Below are 16359 nucleotides of genomic sequence, written 5' to 3' on the forward strand. Positions count from 1 at the left end.
TAATGCAAATGCTTATTCAAACATCTGCCCATATATTTTTAAAGACACTAAATGCATGATCAGACTATAGTGGCTGGTATATCACTGGTGAGGGCAGTGAGGTTGGGGAATGCCCTTCCTAGTGATGTTGTGATGGTAGATTCTGTCAATGCCTATAAGAGGGGCTTGGCTGAGTTCTTAAACAAGCATAGTATCCAAGGCTATTGTGATACTAATACCTACAGTTAGTATTGATGTTGGTATATATAGTTTATGTATGTGAGTGTATAGATAGGTCAGCATGGGTTTATGTATGTGAGTGTATAGATAGGTCAGTATGGGTCTGTATGTGAGTGTATAGATAGGTCAGTATGGGTCTGTATGTGAGTGGATAGATAGGTCAGTATGGGTCTGTATGTGAGTGGATAGATAGGTCAGTATGGGTCTGTATGTGAGTGTATAGATAGGTCAGTGTGGGTCTGTATGTGAGTGGATAGATAGGTCAGTATGGGTTTATGTATGTGAGTGTATAGATAGGTCAGTGTGGGTCTGTATGTGAGTGGATAGATAGGTCAGTATGGGTTTATGTATGTGAGTGGATAGATAGGTCAGTGTGGGTCTGTATGTGAGTGGATAGATAGGTCAGTATGGGTCTGTATGTGAGTGTATAGATAGGTCAGTATGGGTCTGTATGTGAGCGTATAGATAGGTCAGTATGGGTCTGTATGTGAGTGGATAGATAGGTCAGTATGGGTCTGTATGTGAGTATATAGATAGGTCAGTATGGGTCTGTATGTGAGTGTATAGATAGGTCAGTATGGGTCTGTATGTGAGTGGATAGATAGGTCAGTATGGGTCTGTATGTGAGTGGATAGATAGGTCAGTATGGGTCTGTATGTGAGTGGATAGATAGGTCAGTATGGGTCTGTATGTGAGTGGATAGATAGGTCAGTATGGGCCTGTATGTGAGTGTATAGATGGGTCAGTATGGGTCTGTATGTGAGTGGATAGATAGGTCAGTATGGGTCTGTATGTGAGTGTATAGATGGGTCAGTATGGGCCTGTATGTGAGTGTATAGATAGGTCAGTATGGGTCTGTATGTGAGTGTATAGATAGGTCAGTATGGGTCTGTATGTGAGTGTATAGATAGGTCAGTATGGGTCTGTATGTGAGTGTATAGATAGGTCAGTATGGGTCTGTATGTGAGTGGATAGATAGGTCAGTATGGGTCTGTATGTGAGTGTATAGATAGGTCAGTATGGGTCTGTATGTGAGTGTATAGATAGGTCAGTATGGGTCTGTATGTGAGTGTATAGATAGGTCAGTATGGGTTTATGTATGTGAGTGGATAGATAGGTCAGTGTGGGTCTGTATGTGAGTGGATAGATAGGTCAGTATGGGTCTGTATGTGAGTGGATAGATAGGTCAGTATGGGTCTGTATGTGAGTGTATAGATAGGTCAGTATGGGTTTATGTATGTGAGTGTATAGATAGGTCAGTATGGGTCTGTATGTGAGTGTATAGATAGGTCAGTATGGGTCTGTATGTGAGTGTATAGATAGGTCAGTATGGGTCTGTATGTGAGTATATAGATAGGTCAGTATGGGTCTGTATGTGAGTGTATAGATAGGTCAGTATGGGTCTGTATGTGAGTATATAGATAGGTCAGTATGGGTCTGTATGTGAGTGTATAGATAGGTCAGTATGGGTCTGTATGTGAGTGTATAGATAGGTCAGTATGGGTCTGTATGTGAGTGTATAGATAGGTCAGTATGGGTCTGTATGTGAGTATATAGATAGGTCAGTATGGGTCTGTATGTGAGTGTATAGATGGGTCAGTATGGGTCTGTATGTGAGTGGATAGATAGGTCAGTATGGGTTTATGTATGTGAGTATATAGATAGGTCAGTATGGGTTTATGTATGTGAGTATATAGATAGGTCAGTATGGGTTTATGTATGTGAGTGTATAGATAGGTCAGTATGGGTCTGTATGTGAGTGTATAGATAGGTCAGTATGGGGCTGTATGGGAGTGGATAGATAGGTCAGTATGGGTCTGTATGTGAGTGTATAGATAGGTCAGTATGGGTCTGTATGTGAGTGGATAGATGGGTCAGTATGGGTCTGTATGTGAGTGTATAGATAGGTCAGTATGGGTGTGTATGTGAGTGGATAGATGGGTCAGTATGGGTTTATGTATGTGCGTTGGGGTTTGCTTGGAAGAGTTGAACTTCATGGACTTTTTTCAACCCAGCTTATCTATGTAACTGTATGTAACTATGCAATAAAAAGAAAAAAATAAAACACTAGGTTGCCGATTTGTCAGGCATTATAAATGTCATTCAACAATACCTGAATTAATTAATGAATTATTTAGTGGAATATTAAAATAATTGTCTGAATCTTTTCTCCCTGCATGAAATTAACCTTGGGGAGCAAACATTTAGAACAGAATGGCAGTCATATGCTCAAATCTTTCAAATACTTTTCAGGTATCAACTGTTCAGCTGGGTGGCTTCCTTAGACATAAGGAACATGTCATGTAAACCTATTTTTTTTACTGACAAATTCCCATCTGGAAATATACGTGTCAGAATTTGATACCTCAGAATCAGTAGTCATAATATTAAAAGATACTGTACTATAACTGTTACTTGTGACAGTTTCAGCTTATACCCACAGTATTCTCAGCCAGATTAAAGCACACATTGTTTCATCTTTCATCTATCAATTTTTTTTTTTGCCTAGTTTAAAACTGTGCGTGACTCAAACTCAAGATGCTGCTATTTGTTTTATTAATTCTTTATTAATGTTAGTAGAGAATAAATGCCCAGATTTTAGAGGTTTTCTGGGGGGGGGGGGGGGTCGTTTGTAAGTACACAAATTCTTACAAAAAATCGTATAAAGCCTTATAAACCTTGAAAAATGAAAGGTTATGGTGTTCTTTTTGTTTATGTTCCTCATTTTATTCTGTTCATGCTTTTTCAATTTGGATCTTTTAATAAATGACTAGACATTTGAGGTTTTAGTGGAAATTAATGGAAATTAAATTATTCATGGTTTCAAAAACCTCTAAAATCCCTTGAAAATCAGAAATCTGCCTCTCTATGTATTTTCATTTTGATTGTGACATTGATTTACAGTATCAGCCTAAGGGGCTAATATAATAAAATATGTTTGCACTGGGTCTACAAACCCAGACCAACTAATCAGTTTGCTTTCAAATAGGAAACATGTAAAATTCTAACTGCTAATTGGATATTATGGGTTACTGTATCTGGGGCACTTTTCCTTTTTGACATTTCCAAATTACTTTTTTTCATAAATAGCCATGGCAGTTGGAGTTAAGGACACAGGCTGGAACATCCTCTTCTTATTTCATAGAACAAAGAACATTCCCTTTCAAAACATAGGTAATATTAATAATTAACAAGTTAAAAACATTTTGGTAGATTATTAAAATGAAACCAATAAGACAGACTTCTCATCAGAGAAGTAGAAGAATAATGAGTATATTTTAGAATTGTTTAAAGATAATCTAAACAGAATTCTAAGAGACAACAAATCACAAAGAAAATTCTAATTGAAGGTAAACATCGAGATATAACAGTTCCTTATGATGACAGCCTTTACAGAAATGATTTTGCAGTCCAGCATTGATTGGAGGAAGTGAAGCATAGGGAAGTAGGCAGTCTAGCAATGCTTGTGCTATTTGGTGTCACAAATAAATAACTTTTTTTCTTCTTTAAATTAAACATAAAAATGTTATAGAATCACTTGAATTCACTAAAATGAGCTTAAATACTAGTTTTATTGAATGTAAAATCGGTTCAAGTTTTTTGATATACAGCCAATTGCCAATGGGACCATGCACGATGATGATAAATGAAGCCCAAGTCAGGAAATCAAGATCCTCAGTCAACAACAATTTTTGAAACAGAATAATCTCACAATTAATTATGTTGTGACAAAAGGAACCTTATTTATTATAAGTGAATGATGTGCTAGGTGCAACATAATGTGCATTTTTGCATTTGCTAAAATGCTAATAGGGCTAAAAAAATATATTTTAGAGGATAGTTAAAGGAATGCTGTTTGTTTTTTTTCAAAATGCATCAGTTAATAACATAGCTTCAACAGAATTCTGCATTGAAATCCATATTTTAAAAAGCAAGATTTTTCTTATACAGGTATAAGACCCATTATCCAGAATGCTCGGGACCAAGGGTATTCCGGATAAGGGGTCTTTCCGTAATATGGATCTCCATACCTTAAGTCTGCTAAAAAATTAATAAACCATCAATTAAACCCAATAGGGTTGTTTTGCATCCAATAAGGATTAATTATATCTTAGTTGAGATCAATTACAAGGTACTGTTTTATTATTACAGAGAAAAAGGAAATCAGTTTTAAAATTCTGAATTATTTGATTAAAATGGAGTCTATGGGAGACAGGCTTTCCGTAATTCGGAGCTTTCTGGATAATGGGTTTCCGGATAAGGGATCCCATACCTGTATTTAATTTTGAAATTTGACATGGCGCTAGCAATTACCTTACTTTCCTAGGTGCCTACAGACATGTGACTGGTGCTCTGATAAACGTTAGTCTCTTTGGAGTAATAAAACGCAAACACACAAGTATTGGAAAATGCTGCCAAACGGGACACACTCTATAATACATATTAATTTGTCGATTTATAGTTATCTCAGTTTTCTAGTTATCTCCTTATATAGTTTTTATTCTCCTTCTATTAGGGGCATATTTATTAAAATGTGAGCTTAGAGCTTAATACATAAAAACTCACCCACGTTTATGAACACATTTTTTCACCAGGCATGGATTTGCTGCAAAATTCCCCATTTTGCCATTAGCGAAGTTTTTCACAAAACTATTTCTAAAAATCCCCATAGAAATAGGTGAGTTTTCATGTATAAGCTTTAAACTCACATTTTGATACATCTAACCCCTATTTTAAGGCCCATTGCCAAAAATGCATGCAATCTCACTCTGAGTAAGTGGGCCATATTTTTTAACTCAAATTTTCAAGTTTTTCGAATTTGTAAACCAGTACTTTTCTGACTGATTTAATGTTGGACATAAATTGCCCTGCCACTAGGCCACCACTAAAAGGGATATTGGAGAGTATTCACTACAACCAGCTTACCTCTACAGGAAGATATGCAACATCTAAAATAAATGAATATTACAATTTAAAAAAAAATCAAACTAAAGATAATATTTATTTTAGAAAATAAATGTAAACATTAATCTTTTAAGAGAAGCATGGAGCATGTAGCGCAACCTTGAGTTCCTGTGTTTTCTCTTCTTAAAAAAAAAAAAAAAAAGGTGAAACGGCGATGCAGGGCAGAATCCACTATGCGATGATCGATTGATTGATCCTAGCCTGACTCCTTCCTATACAGAAGGAAGGCTAGGATCGATCAAGCGATCGTCGCATAGTAGATTCTGCCCTGCATCGCCGTATCGCCTTATTTCAAATGACCGGAAGCCAAGTTTTAGCAGGTATTTTCTGATAAAGCATAAAAAATAATAAATGGTGTGCAGGATAGGGCAATTATTGGGGCAGGGTAGAATAGATTTTTAGTTGAAAATTTTTAGTGTTACTTTTCCTTTAAATTTGTCAGAATCTCAGAATCTGAAAAAATCCTGCAAAAAATAAAAGGGACTTGGATTTGACTAAATCACTAATTGAATCTGGGATTTGGTGCATTCATAAAAGTCTCAGACATTTAAAATGTTATACAATATATATTGTTTTTATTTTCCTAATAGACTAATATACTTTTATACCAAATTCTACACAAGATGGCAGCTTAGTTTCCTTTCACAGTATCTGTAAACTCTTTGCACTATAAATTGTACAAATACATTTAAATATGCTTCTAATTTTAATGTATTTTTCTCTCTTCTCTACACAACAATTTGTCTTTTACAGACAAATACCCTATCAGTGCCACAGCATATGGATTTCCGGAACACATGTGATGAGGTGAGTATGTAAATGTCATGTCGCTTTCTACAAAATATTAATATTAGTGATGGTTGAAATAATTTGCCTGGCATGGATTTGCAGTGAATTTCCGTGCTTTCCCACTGGCGGATAATTTCGCGAAAGGGGTGACAAAATTTGCCATCGTAAAAAAAAAATTGTTGTGCACGTAAAAACATGACCAGCATAAAAAAGACAGTGTACGTGTCTAAAAAAGTTTTTACGTGCAACATTTTTGCTGTTTCGTGAATTTTCTGGGAAGATTCACTCATCACTAATTAACATTTCTAGTTTACAAACATTGACAGTACTGTAATAAGAATAAAAAATTAAAAAAAATGTGATCATGTAAAAACATGAAAAACTTGAATGCAGTGCCATTATTTTTTGGCAAATTTCTAATTTTGAAATCTCAGACTGAAAAATTACTTGAATTTTGCTAATACAGCTGATTTCTACATGAACTTGCTAGCATTTAAAAGCCAAATATTTGTATTTGAGTTTTCAATTTTTTTTTTAAACGTAATTAATTTGAGTTTTGGAAACTCCAATTAAAATTCATGATTTTTGTTGTAAAAACTAGAATTGAAAAGTTGCTAAATGTTATTTTATATTAATTGTTTTATTTACAGCATTGACACCAGCAGACTAATAATATCTTATATATATCTTAGTATAACAGGGTATCATTTCTGGTGACTCATTATGTAAGCAAAATTGCATCTTACCCATGATTTCACAGCATTGCAGTAAAATAACAGGTCACCAATAACCCCCTGAAGGGGCCCATGTTGTGCCAGGTGTTTGAATAAAAAAAAAATAATAATTGCCAAATGAAGCAAAACAGACTAAGAAAGATGACAATGTTCTTTACAACAAGATGAATAAAATATATTAATTCCTAAACAAAAGATATGAGCACCAAAATTTCTTACATAGTGAAATTTGTGATAATACTACCCTTTTCTCCCCTGCTAAGTTTTGAATTGTGGTTAAATTATGAGATGTTATGGGTAAGGATCTTCAGTATGTATGCATTAACAGTATTTCTACATGCAACATTAAAGACAAAGGTAAAATCATGGGAGGTTGTGGTCTAAGTGGTTCAATTCCTTAGGAAATGTGGAACATCACAGAAGCTTATTATTAAATATCATATTTTTCTATTTAATGAACTAAACACTAAGGGGCTGATACTAAAACTTCTTTCCATGAATGTTCCATGACATTTAGTAAATCAAAAAAGTATTTTACAGGGAAGGGACATCTGCAATTGACTTCTACATGATCTTGACAAATTCTCGAATTTGGATTTTTAGCCATTTTGTCACATTGTAAATCTTGAAAAAGTTGAAACCTAAGTGTAAAATTAGAGCACAGCACAGTAAAATTCCATTGCTTTAGATTACTTTCTATAGGATTTTTATAGGCATATTTCTAAATAGTGAACCAAGGGACAGATATTAATGTTCGAATTCAAATTTTTGCATGAATTCAAGTTAAAGCTTCCAAAACATGAATGTTTGTTATTCAGTTATTGAATAATTGAAAATTCAAAAGTGATTTCTTTAATTCAAAATGTTTTTAATTTTTTGAGAGTTTGTAGACCGGTTTTATCAGATTTCCCATGGTTTTATCAGATTCAAACTCTTTAATAAATAATCAAACATTCAAGATGGCAAAAATGAGTTTATTCAAAATGAAAAAAACCCTAAAATGCACAAATTTAAATTTTGCTAAATATCCCTTCCTGTTTCACTCATTGATACTGTAAATGTGCCTCAAAAAATCCCATCAAAATGAATATAGAGCAGAGGGATTTTACTGTGGTGAGCTCTAATTTCACACTTGATAAATTTGACATTTTAAGCAGATTTCTCAAAAATGAAATTTCTTATTTTTTTTCTAATTTGAAAAACCTTGAAAACTCTAAAACCTCTGTGTGCCTATTTTTTTTACAAATGGGACAGATTCGGCCATCCCTAGTTAAAACAACTCCCATTTACATCTACATGAACTTGCCAGCTTTTAGATGCTGGATTTTTATATTTGAGTTTAAGGTTTTTTGTGCTTAATAAATTGAGAATATGCATTTCAGGAAATTCACTATTTTTGCCCTAAAAATTCAAATCAAGATAAACCTGCCCCAATTGTTAATTTAATTAAAAGAATTTGTACATTTCCGGTGTTTACACCTTTAAGGTTTGTAATGAAACATTTTGCATGCTCTCTCCTTAAATAATATTTACAGATATTAAGAAGCTGTTATATACAGTGCCTCTGATTGCTGCTCCGCTACTGCATTTAGATTTATTTAGATGTAATTAGAATGTCATGCCAGCAGCACTGAAAATAGAAATTCAGATGACCTTTACCTAGATCTCTCATACAAACAGATCTCTGTGAGATCTAGGCGAATGTACCAGTTCATTTAACATTTTTCCAAAAAGAAGAGAAAAATGACAAATTGTTAAAAATAATATTTGTTGTTTTATACTTGTTTGCTTTGTTTTACTTCAGTTCTGTGGCACATTGCCTTGGGTACACAAGGTAAATTGCCAAAATATGTGGCATCTGTTTAACATGTATAATCATGCTTCTGGTAATAATTGTTTTACATTGCCATGCCTATGGATGCCATGACAACCAATCATAAAGCCATTAAAAATGAATAACCAGTTATTATTAGGTAACCTACATAAATAATGCTGAATGACTAAAGTGTTTAGAAATTAGTGAAAAAATCTGTTATTCTGAAAATGTTGGAACAATAGTGCAGCCACAACTTTACATCTAACACACAACTTGTCCATCTAAGAAAGATTAATATCTATAAATATAACATCATATATAAGATGAAGCTTTCAGGGAGGACCTTACCCTAATACTGGCACAGGTTCGTGATTGTTGGTTCAACTTTAAAGTCAAATATCAAGGTCAGAAAGTCCAATGTATATTTCTTCAGAAGCCAAGAGATGCCTATTTACTCTACCATATTACATCCTACAACTAATCTGTTGCAGACTACACCTTGGGCTCCACTGTTGGCTCTTACTGTCTCCAAGCTTAGATAGTGAGGTACTGTATAAAAACATTACAAATACATATTAATTGTGAAAGCGATACAAAGAGACAGACAGACGGACAAACAGAGACAGACCATTAAGATTGCCAGTATTCATGTGTACCCTATGTGCATTTTGTCCAGATGAAGCCTAAAAGCCACAGTAATCTGCAATTATGAATATCAACAAAACAAAAGTTTAAAGTATCTGTATGCCAATATCATTCACTGATAAATGGTGGTGCTATAATGCTTATGCTTACTTCTTTTATCTGATTCAGTATGCTTCTTTCAGAGTCTGATTTGCAATCTTGCTAAAGTTATTCTAGATTGCATTTGCAAGCACCTGATATAATCAAATCTATCAAAGCAGAATGCAATTACTTCTCTGCAGACACTCAGATTAAACATGCCACTTTGTACATATGTGCACTCTGCTGATGAACAAAGATTACACAGAGGACTGTGACATTTGTGCTATTAAGGAAAGTCCAAGAGAAGCTAAGCTACCCTACTTACTCATCTAATTTACTTCTTTTCTTATTTCCTGGTTTAAAAGATAAAAAAAATCTCAACTATTTGCTTAAAACGAAGTATAATATCCAGTGATCAGATCAGCATTTGGGGAAAGGTTTAATTTTGTAAAACAATTATTTTCACCGTTTTATATTTTAAAGTAAAATGCCTTGCAAAGGTATTTAGATCCTTGACAAATGCTCCCATTTAACTGAATAATAAAACCTATTAGTGTTTTATATAGTGTTTAAATTGGTTGATGGTTTTAGATTTGGGTTGATATGTAACTGGGCCTTTTTTAAAAAAAAAAAATACTGGCAAATACTGCAGTATAAACCCATCTCCCAAAAGATTTGAAGCTTAGCCAAATGTTACACTTCTATGTAGAGTGAATTTTTTCAGCAGATATGGATTCACAGTGAATTTCTGCATTTCGCCACTGGCAAATTGTTGCGCAAAACTTCTGCAAAAATAAGCTGTGGAAAAATTTGTCACATTTAAAAAAAAAAGTTTTGATTGCGTCAAATTAAGTGCAGTCACGTCAAAATGGGCGCGGGGGCGCATCAAAATAGGCACCGTTTCTCAAATTTTACTGTGGTTTCACGAATTTTCTGGCGAAGAGAAACGGACAGATTCGCATATCACTACTAGGCGCAAGCAAATAAAGAGTGTCAGTGCTGTCCCAGTAAAAGTCGCTATCAGTCGATATCAGTTTGAGACTCTGTGGCACTATTTGAAAACTGGGAACACAATTATTATCTGAAGATCCTCTTCAAACAAAATCCCTTCCAAACAGGGTGCATCATGACACATACTTTACATAAACCTTTAAGCTAAAGGAAGCCTTACAAAATGTTAACTTGTGGGAACTGAATACTTAAACAAACAGCATATTTGTTTGTTTCTTTTTAATTTTCTGTTAACATTTTATTTTTTTAACAAACTAAAAAAGACTAAAAAAAGACTTTAAAGGGGGCATATACTAATGCTCGATTTTTTCAGTTCAGTTTTTTTGTCGCAGATTTTCTAGCAGAAAAGACATGAATTTGTTGTAATTTATTATGTGACAAAACTGTGATGATTCCAGATGAAAAAATATGTCAGCTAAAACCTGTCGAGATCTTTCTTTACTGTGTGGTTTTAGAGCTTTTCTGGAATTTTAACGCTGCCTTTTGTCAAAAGTTGAAAAAGTTGCGTTCTTTTGGCAACTATTTTTCGTTCATGCTTTTTCAATTCAGATTTTTTGATAAATGCATAATGTTCATGGAGTTTAGTTTGAAAAAAATATAAAACCACAAAAGTTTAATTGTTAATATATCCCCCCTAAGTATTGTGAAACAAAAAATCTCATTCTTGTTCAGTAAAATAACATATTGGTCAAGAGCCTGAATATTTTTTTAAAGCACTATATGTGTGTATATTGGTGATAATCTAAATGTCTACTTTTTACCTTTATGGGATTACAGCTATCTTTATAACAAATAGTAAGTCAGAAGATTAGCGGAGAAGAGTGATCCTTCACATGAAATAGTCAGTGTTATGACAGCTAACACCACTGCAGCCTAGAGATATATTACTCCACAGGGTATCTTATGACATCTCTGTATTATTATCCTTCTATCTAGATCAACATTCTGTACGAAAGAGAGGATTAAAAAAAGGATTCAGTTTTAGAAATTCCTAGATATTGTAGCTTGTGCACTTCTTTCCCTTTATCCACCAACCATTGTTTTTTACTAATTATTATGTATATAGAGTAGACTTAACTAATCAATAATATTTGGCATAGTCAAGGGGTATGCAGTATGCAGCAAAGCTGGAATTTCCCCTGCCAAACACATTCATTATGTTCTGTATTATTTATATATCTGAAAACTCCAAAGACTGACCAAAGTTAACATGAGACTGTTACTCAACAAAATTCCTGTATTTATCCATGCCATATTACAGAAGCATGCAGCTTTATCAGCAGGGTGGGACTGGGCCGCCGGGACACTGGGAAAAAACCCGGTGGGCCCTGACGGCCCAGACCCAATGCCCACTCCACCGGATCTCTGTTCAGGAGGGAAACAGGGGGCGTGTTTGAAGGGGGAGCAGGAGGCGTGTTCACAAGGGAAGCAGGGGACGTGTTCAAAGGGGGTGCAGAAGAGGTGTCCAGAAGGGAGTAGGAAGCGTGTTCAGAAAGAGAGCAGGGGGCATGTACAGAAGGGGATCAGGGGGCATATCGCCGATCTCCCTTCCCGACACGCTGCAGGTTCGGGGTCAGACAGGTGGTGGGGGCCCCTGCAAGGGGAAGGGAAGGGGTGTGTGAAGGTGGTGGGAGCCATTGGTGGATGCAGGGGCCCTTGAGGCAGAATCCCCGGTGGGCCCTGCACCCCCCCCGTCTGACCCTGTTTATCAGGGTAAGCCTTATTTATAGTGTTCTACATTCTTATTTAATATTTTAATACGAATTATTTAACTTAGGAGCTCCTGATGAGGTTCACTTTTAAAAAAGTTAAATCATTAGGAGTTCACAATAATTTGAGAGATAAAATATGGAATAGATTCTGTCTCAAATTGCTGTGCTGCTTGGGAACCAGTGTTTAAGTCTATGTTTATAGAAAATTCCTATTCTCGACAATAAAACTGTGCATAAAAAATGCATTGGAAGAAGTGTTCTAAATCTGTCTTTAATAATGCTTGTTGTATATACACTGCAGAATATGACAGTAATTTCCCCATTTATAATAGCGCTATACCATAACTACAGGGAATGTTTAACATGCTTAAAATATAAAATGTCTCTTTTCAAAATGTATAGCTTCCATTGCAGTCCTTTCTTATTTTTATCTGCAAAATGAACATTCAAATACAAAAATGGAAGTAGCTTATTATTTTGGGCCCGTGCAGTAGAATTATCAGAAGGTGGACAGTGAATTTGTGGGATGATTTATGACTTACAGTAAGTGCCCTTCTAAAATGTCATTGTTTCACACTATAAAGGGCAGGCATCAGAATCAATTGTAACAGTATTTTTATTTTTACAGAATAATAGGTCTCTACCTACTCCACATGAAAAGACAGAAAAAGAAATATAAAAATGAATTGTGATCCAAAGTACTTTAACATATCGTATTAAAACGAAGTCTCTTTTCTTCTACAGCTAAAGTTCACATTTCAGACAAACTGTATATTTAATAAGAATGTATGACTATATCTTCCTAACTGGGTTACAATCTATAATCTTAACATACAACTTTTCCTGTCAAAATGATTGTACAGTATAATTTGTTATTTTATTAATTTTGTTTTTTTTTATCTATCTTTCTATAAATCTATTTTGTTATCCAGAAATGCCACTCTGGAATACATGAATGTCATTTCCACATACAGTCCATTTTCATCAAACAATTCCTCTTTTTTCCTATTTTTTTTTTTAATAATTTACCTTTTCACTATAAAAGTAAAACAGTTCCTTATACTAAACTGCATAAATCCTTCTTTTTAATGTTTTATTTTAGACTTAAGGTTTGGTTTCCAAAAACATGATTATCCCGATATCCTGGCACCCATTCATGGGTTAGATAAAAAAAAAGCTCCCCATACCAAAGATCTGGGGAGATTTACAAGCCTAAGTGCTGGGCTATATTGTTAGTAAGAAATTCTAACAGATCAGTCTCCTTCTATCTGCTTGCTAAAACATAGTTTTTCTTGGGAATTTTTGCTGGGTAACCATATTTGTATTTACTATTAGGGATGTAGCGAACATCGCCAAAAATGTTCGCGGACCCGTTCGCGGACCCGTTCGCGGACTTTCGGCAAAACTCCCGAATATTCGCGAACTTTGCGAACCCCATAGACTTCAATGGGAAGGCGAACTTTAAAACCTAGAAAAGCCATTTCTGGCCAGAAAACTGATTTTAAAGTTGTTTAAAGGGTGCCACGACCTGGACAGTGGCATGCAGGAGGGGGATCAAGCAAAAATTTCTCTGAAAAATACTTTGTAAAAAAAACGCCAAAAAAAAACGCCAAAAAAAAACGCCAAAAAATAACGCCAAAAAAAAACGCCAAAAAATAATGAAAAAAAAAACGCCAAAAAAAAACACGGCGAACCCAAAATGGCGAACATCGCCGAAAGTTCGCGAATTTGCGGACTTGCGAACACCCGATGTTCGCGCGAATTAGTTCGCCGTCGAACAGTTCGCTACATCTCTATTTACTATGGATTATTCCCCCAGCATTTACTCTCAAAGGTTTAATTCACTGTAAATCAAATATATCTTGTAAATCATTATAAAATCAATGATAGAATAACCCCTATTTGTCAAGTTTGCTTTGTTGTTATCCATTTTAACCTTGAGTTTCCCTTTGTCACAGTCTTTTTTACTAACTTAAACAACATCACATGGAACAAACATTTTTTAACAGATCTAGAAATTCCTACCTCATCCAACTAAAGATTTCTACCATCATTTCTCTATTCAATCAGCACTACCAGTCCAGTAAGGTGTAACATTAATCCAATCCATTTCAGTCTGTGTTTCTCATTACACCTATGTCACTGCTTCTTGATATGTTTCCTGTCACCTTAACAATGATTTCCTTGAACTGAAGGAAGTAAATCTTAATACTTTAGGTTTTCCAAGTATTAACAAGAGCAAATGATTGATGTAGCACATCATACTGGTTACATTGATTAAATATAATCCATTAATGTTAGTGCCATTTCTTGTAACAGAATGACATTTATGGGCTTATTTATCAATTTTTGAACTTGTGAATTCAAGTTTGTTTTTTCTAAATTGAATAAACTTGCAAATCAAATGCCTGCTTATTTATTTATAAGTAAAACTCATCCGAATAGAAAACTTGAATATCTTGAATTGAAAATATGGCTTGACTTTGCCTAGGACAACTCCCATTGACTTCTATAGGAACCCCCAATCTTTTAGATGGCGAATTTTTACATCCAAGTTTTTGGGGGGTTTGTATTTAATAAATACCAGACATTTGAGTTGTTTAACCCTAATTTTATTTCAAGTTTTTTGTTGCAAAAGAAACTTGACTCATGAAAAATAATTAAACCCCAACATTGATAAATCTCCCCCTTAAAGTCATTCAAGTAATGCAAAATGCATTAAATGGACTATTTTTAATCAGTGAGAAAAGGTATGGTTAATGCATTGTAAATCAGTTTATATTCAGTAATATTTCAGTGTTGTACTGAATGCAGGCTTTGTATGTTGCTAAGAATATTCCTTTAAAGCCTAACTGTTGGACTTTACAGTGATTTTTATTCTTGAATTGTTTATTCTGAATACATTGATAAAGCCAGATGATGTTATGCAAATGATATGTACATAGTACAGGTATAGGACCCATTATCCAGAATGCTCGGGACCAAGGGTATTCCAGATAAGGGGTCTTTCCGTAATTTGGGTCTCCATACCTTAAGTCTACTAAAAAAACAATAAAACATTAATTAAACCCAGTAGGACTGATTTACTTCCAATAAGTATTAATTATATCTTAGTTGGGATCAAATACAATGTTCTGTTTTATTATTACAGAGAAAAAGGAAAAATATTTTAAAAATCTGAATTATTTGATTAAAATGGAGTCTATGGAAGACAGGCTTTCTGTAATTCGGAGCTTTCTGGATAACAGGTTTCCGGATAACGGATCCCATGCCTATACTATAATACATACATACCCAATAACTCCAATGCATTTTGAAAAATGTAGTGAGAACATTAACTGACTGATACCTAAGAAATTGTGAGCCCAAATAATGACAAGATAGTGGGGTGTTTATCTGTGTGAACAATCAAGGCAACATCAAATCTTTCTGGGTGTTCTTTATAAAAAATGATCCATATGATTTTGCGTTTCATGTATCCAATGTGATTGAACATGTTACAGTATATTGTGGAGATAGGAGCAAATGCAAAGTTGCGTGGACAAACACTTGAGTGTTTTGTTTTATTCTCAAAACCCATAATGCATTCTAACTTGTGGTCCTTATTCACTGTTTCTTTTTAATTGTTTCAGTTTAATGGCGCAATTCAGAACAACCCAAACCTTTTTTTTTAAATGCAGCGATTACGCTTTGGCAGCTTTTAGACAATAAATATTCACATTCAAGTTTTTTAAACTTAGATCTCAAACATTAGATTTGCAGAAACTGTAATTTGAGTTTGTGAGTTTTAGTAAAACTATTTGGGGCTTATTTGTTGAAAGTTGAAATTAAAGCTTTCCACAGTCAAATTCACAATTTGACTAATGTGCCTCTAAAACTCCCATAAAAATGGTATTTCATGCTTTGATAAGAGTCTTGTTTAGCAAAATGAGAATTTGCTAATTTTACCAAACTCAAATGATTGCTTATTTATTAAAACATTTGAAGCTAAAAAAAACTTGATCTAATTAAACAGTGAATGCATCCAAATTGATTTTCAATGGGTCTAAATATTTTTATAAAAACTATAACAATTGGAATTAGGATTGAAAAAAATATGCTTACAAATTACCTAGGATAACTCCCACTGACTTCTACATGAACTCACAAGCTTACATTTGAGTTTTTTGCACTTAATAAATATTGAATATTAAAGGAGAAAGAAAGGTAAAAACTAAGTAAGCTTTATCAGAAAGGTCTATGTAAATACAGCCATAAGCACTCACAGAAATGCTGCAGAGTCCTCTGAAAAAATATTTGTCTGTAATTCCTGTGCCTGTGCTTTCTGTTCTCTGCTCTCTCCTGCTCCCCCCACCCTCAAGAATGCTAAGAACTCACCCCCCCCCCT

At 34.4% G+C, this 16359-nt stretch overlaps 1 protein-coding gene across 1 annotated transcript in view; it reads left to right on the forward strand.

Annotated features, from left to right (window-relative positions):
- Positions 1-16359, forward strand: part of sntg1 (syntrophin gamma 1) — a 208457-nt gene that overhangs the window by 113945 nt on the left and 78153 nt on the right. Inside the window, exon 4 of the mRNA XM_004915197.3 lies at positions 5938-5991. Coding sequence (XP_004915254.1) covers positions 5965-5991 — 27 coding nt within the window. The 5' untranslated portion in view covers positions 5938-5964. The remainder of the gene's footprint in view (positions 1-5937; positions 5992-16359) is intronic.

This window comes from Xenopus tropicalis, chromosome 6, assembly GCF_000004195.4.
Source record: "Xenopus tropicalis strain Nigerian chromosome 6, UCB_Xtro_10.0, whole genome shotgun sequence".
Classification (NCBI taxonomy): Eukaryota; Metazoa; Chordata; class Amphibia; order Anura; family Pipidae; genus Xenopus; species Xenopus tropicalis.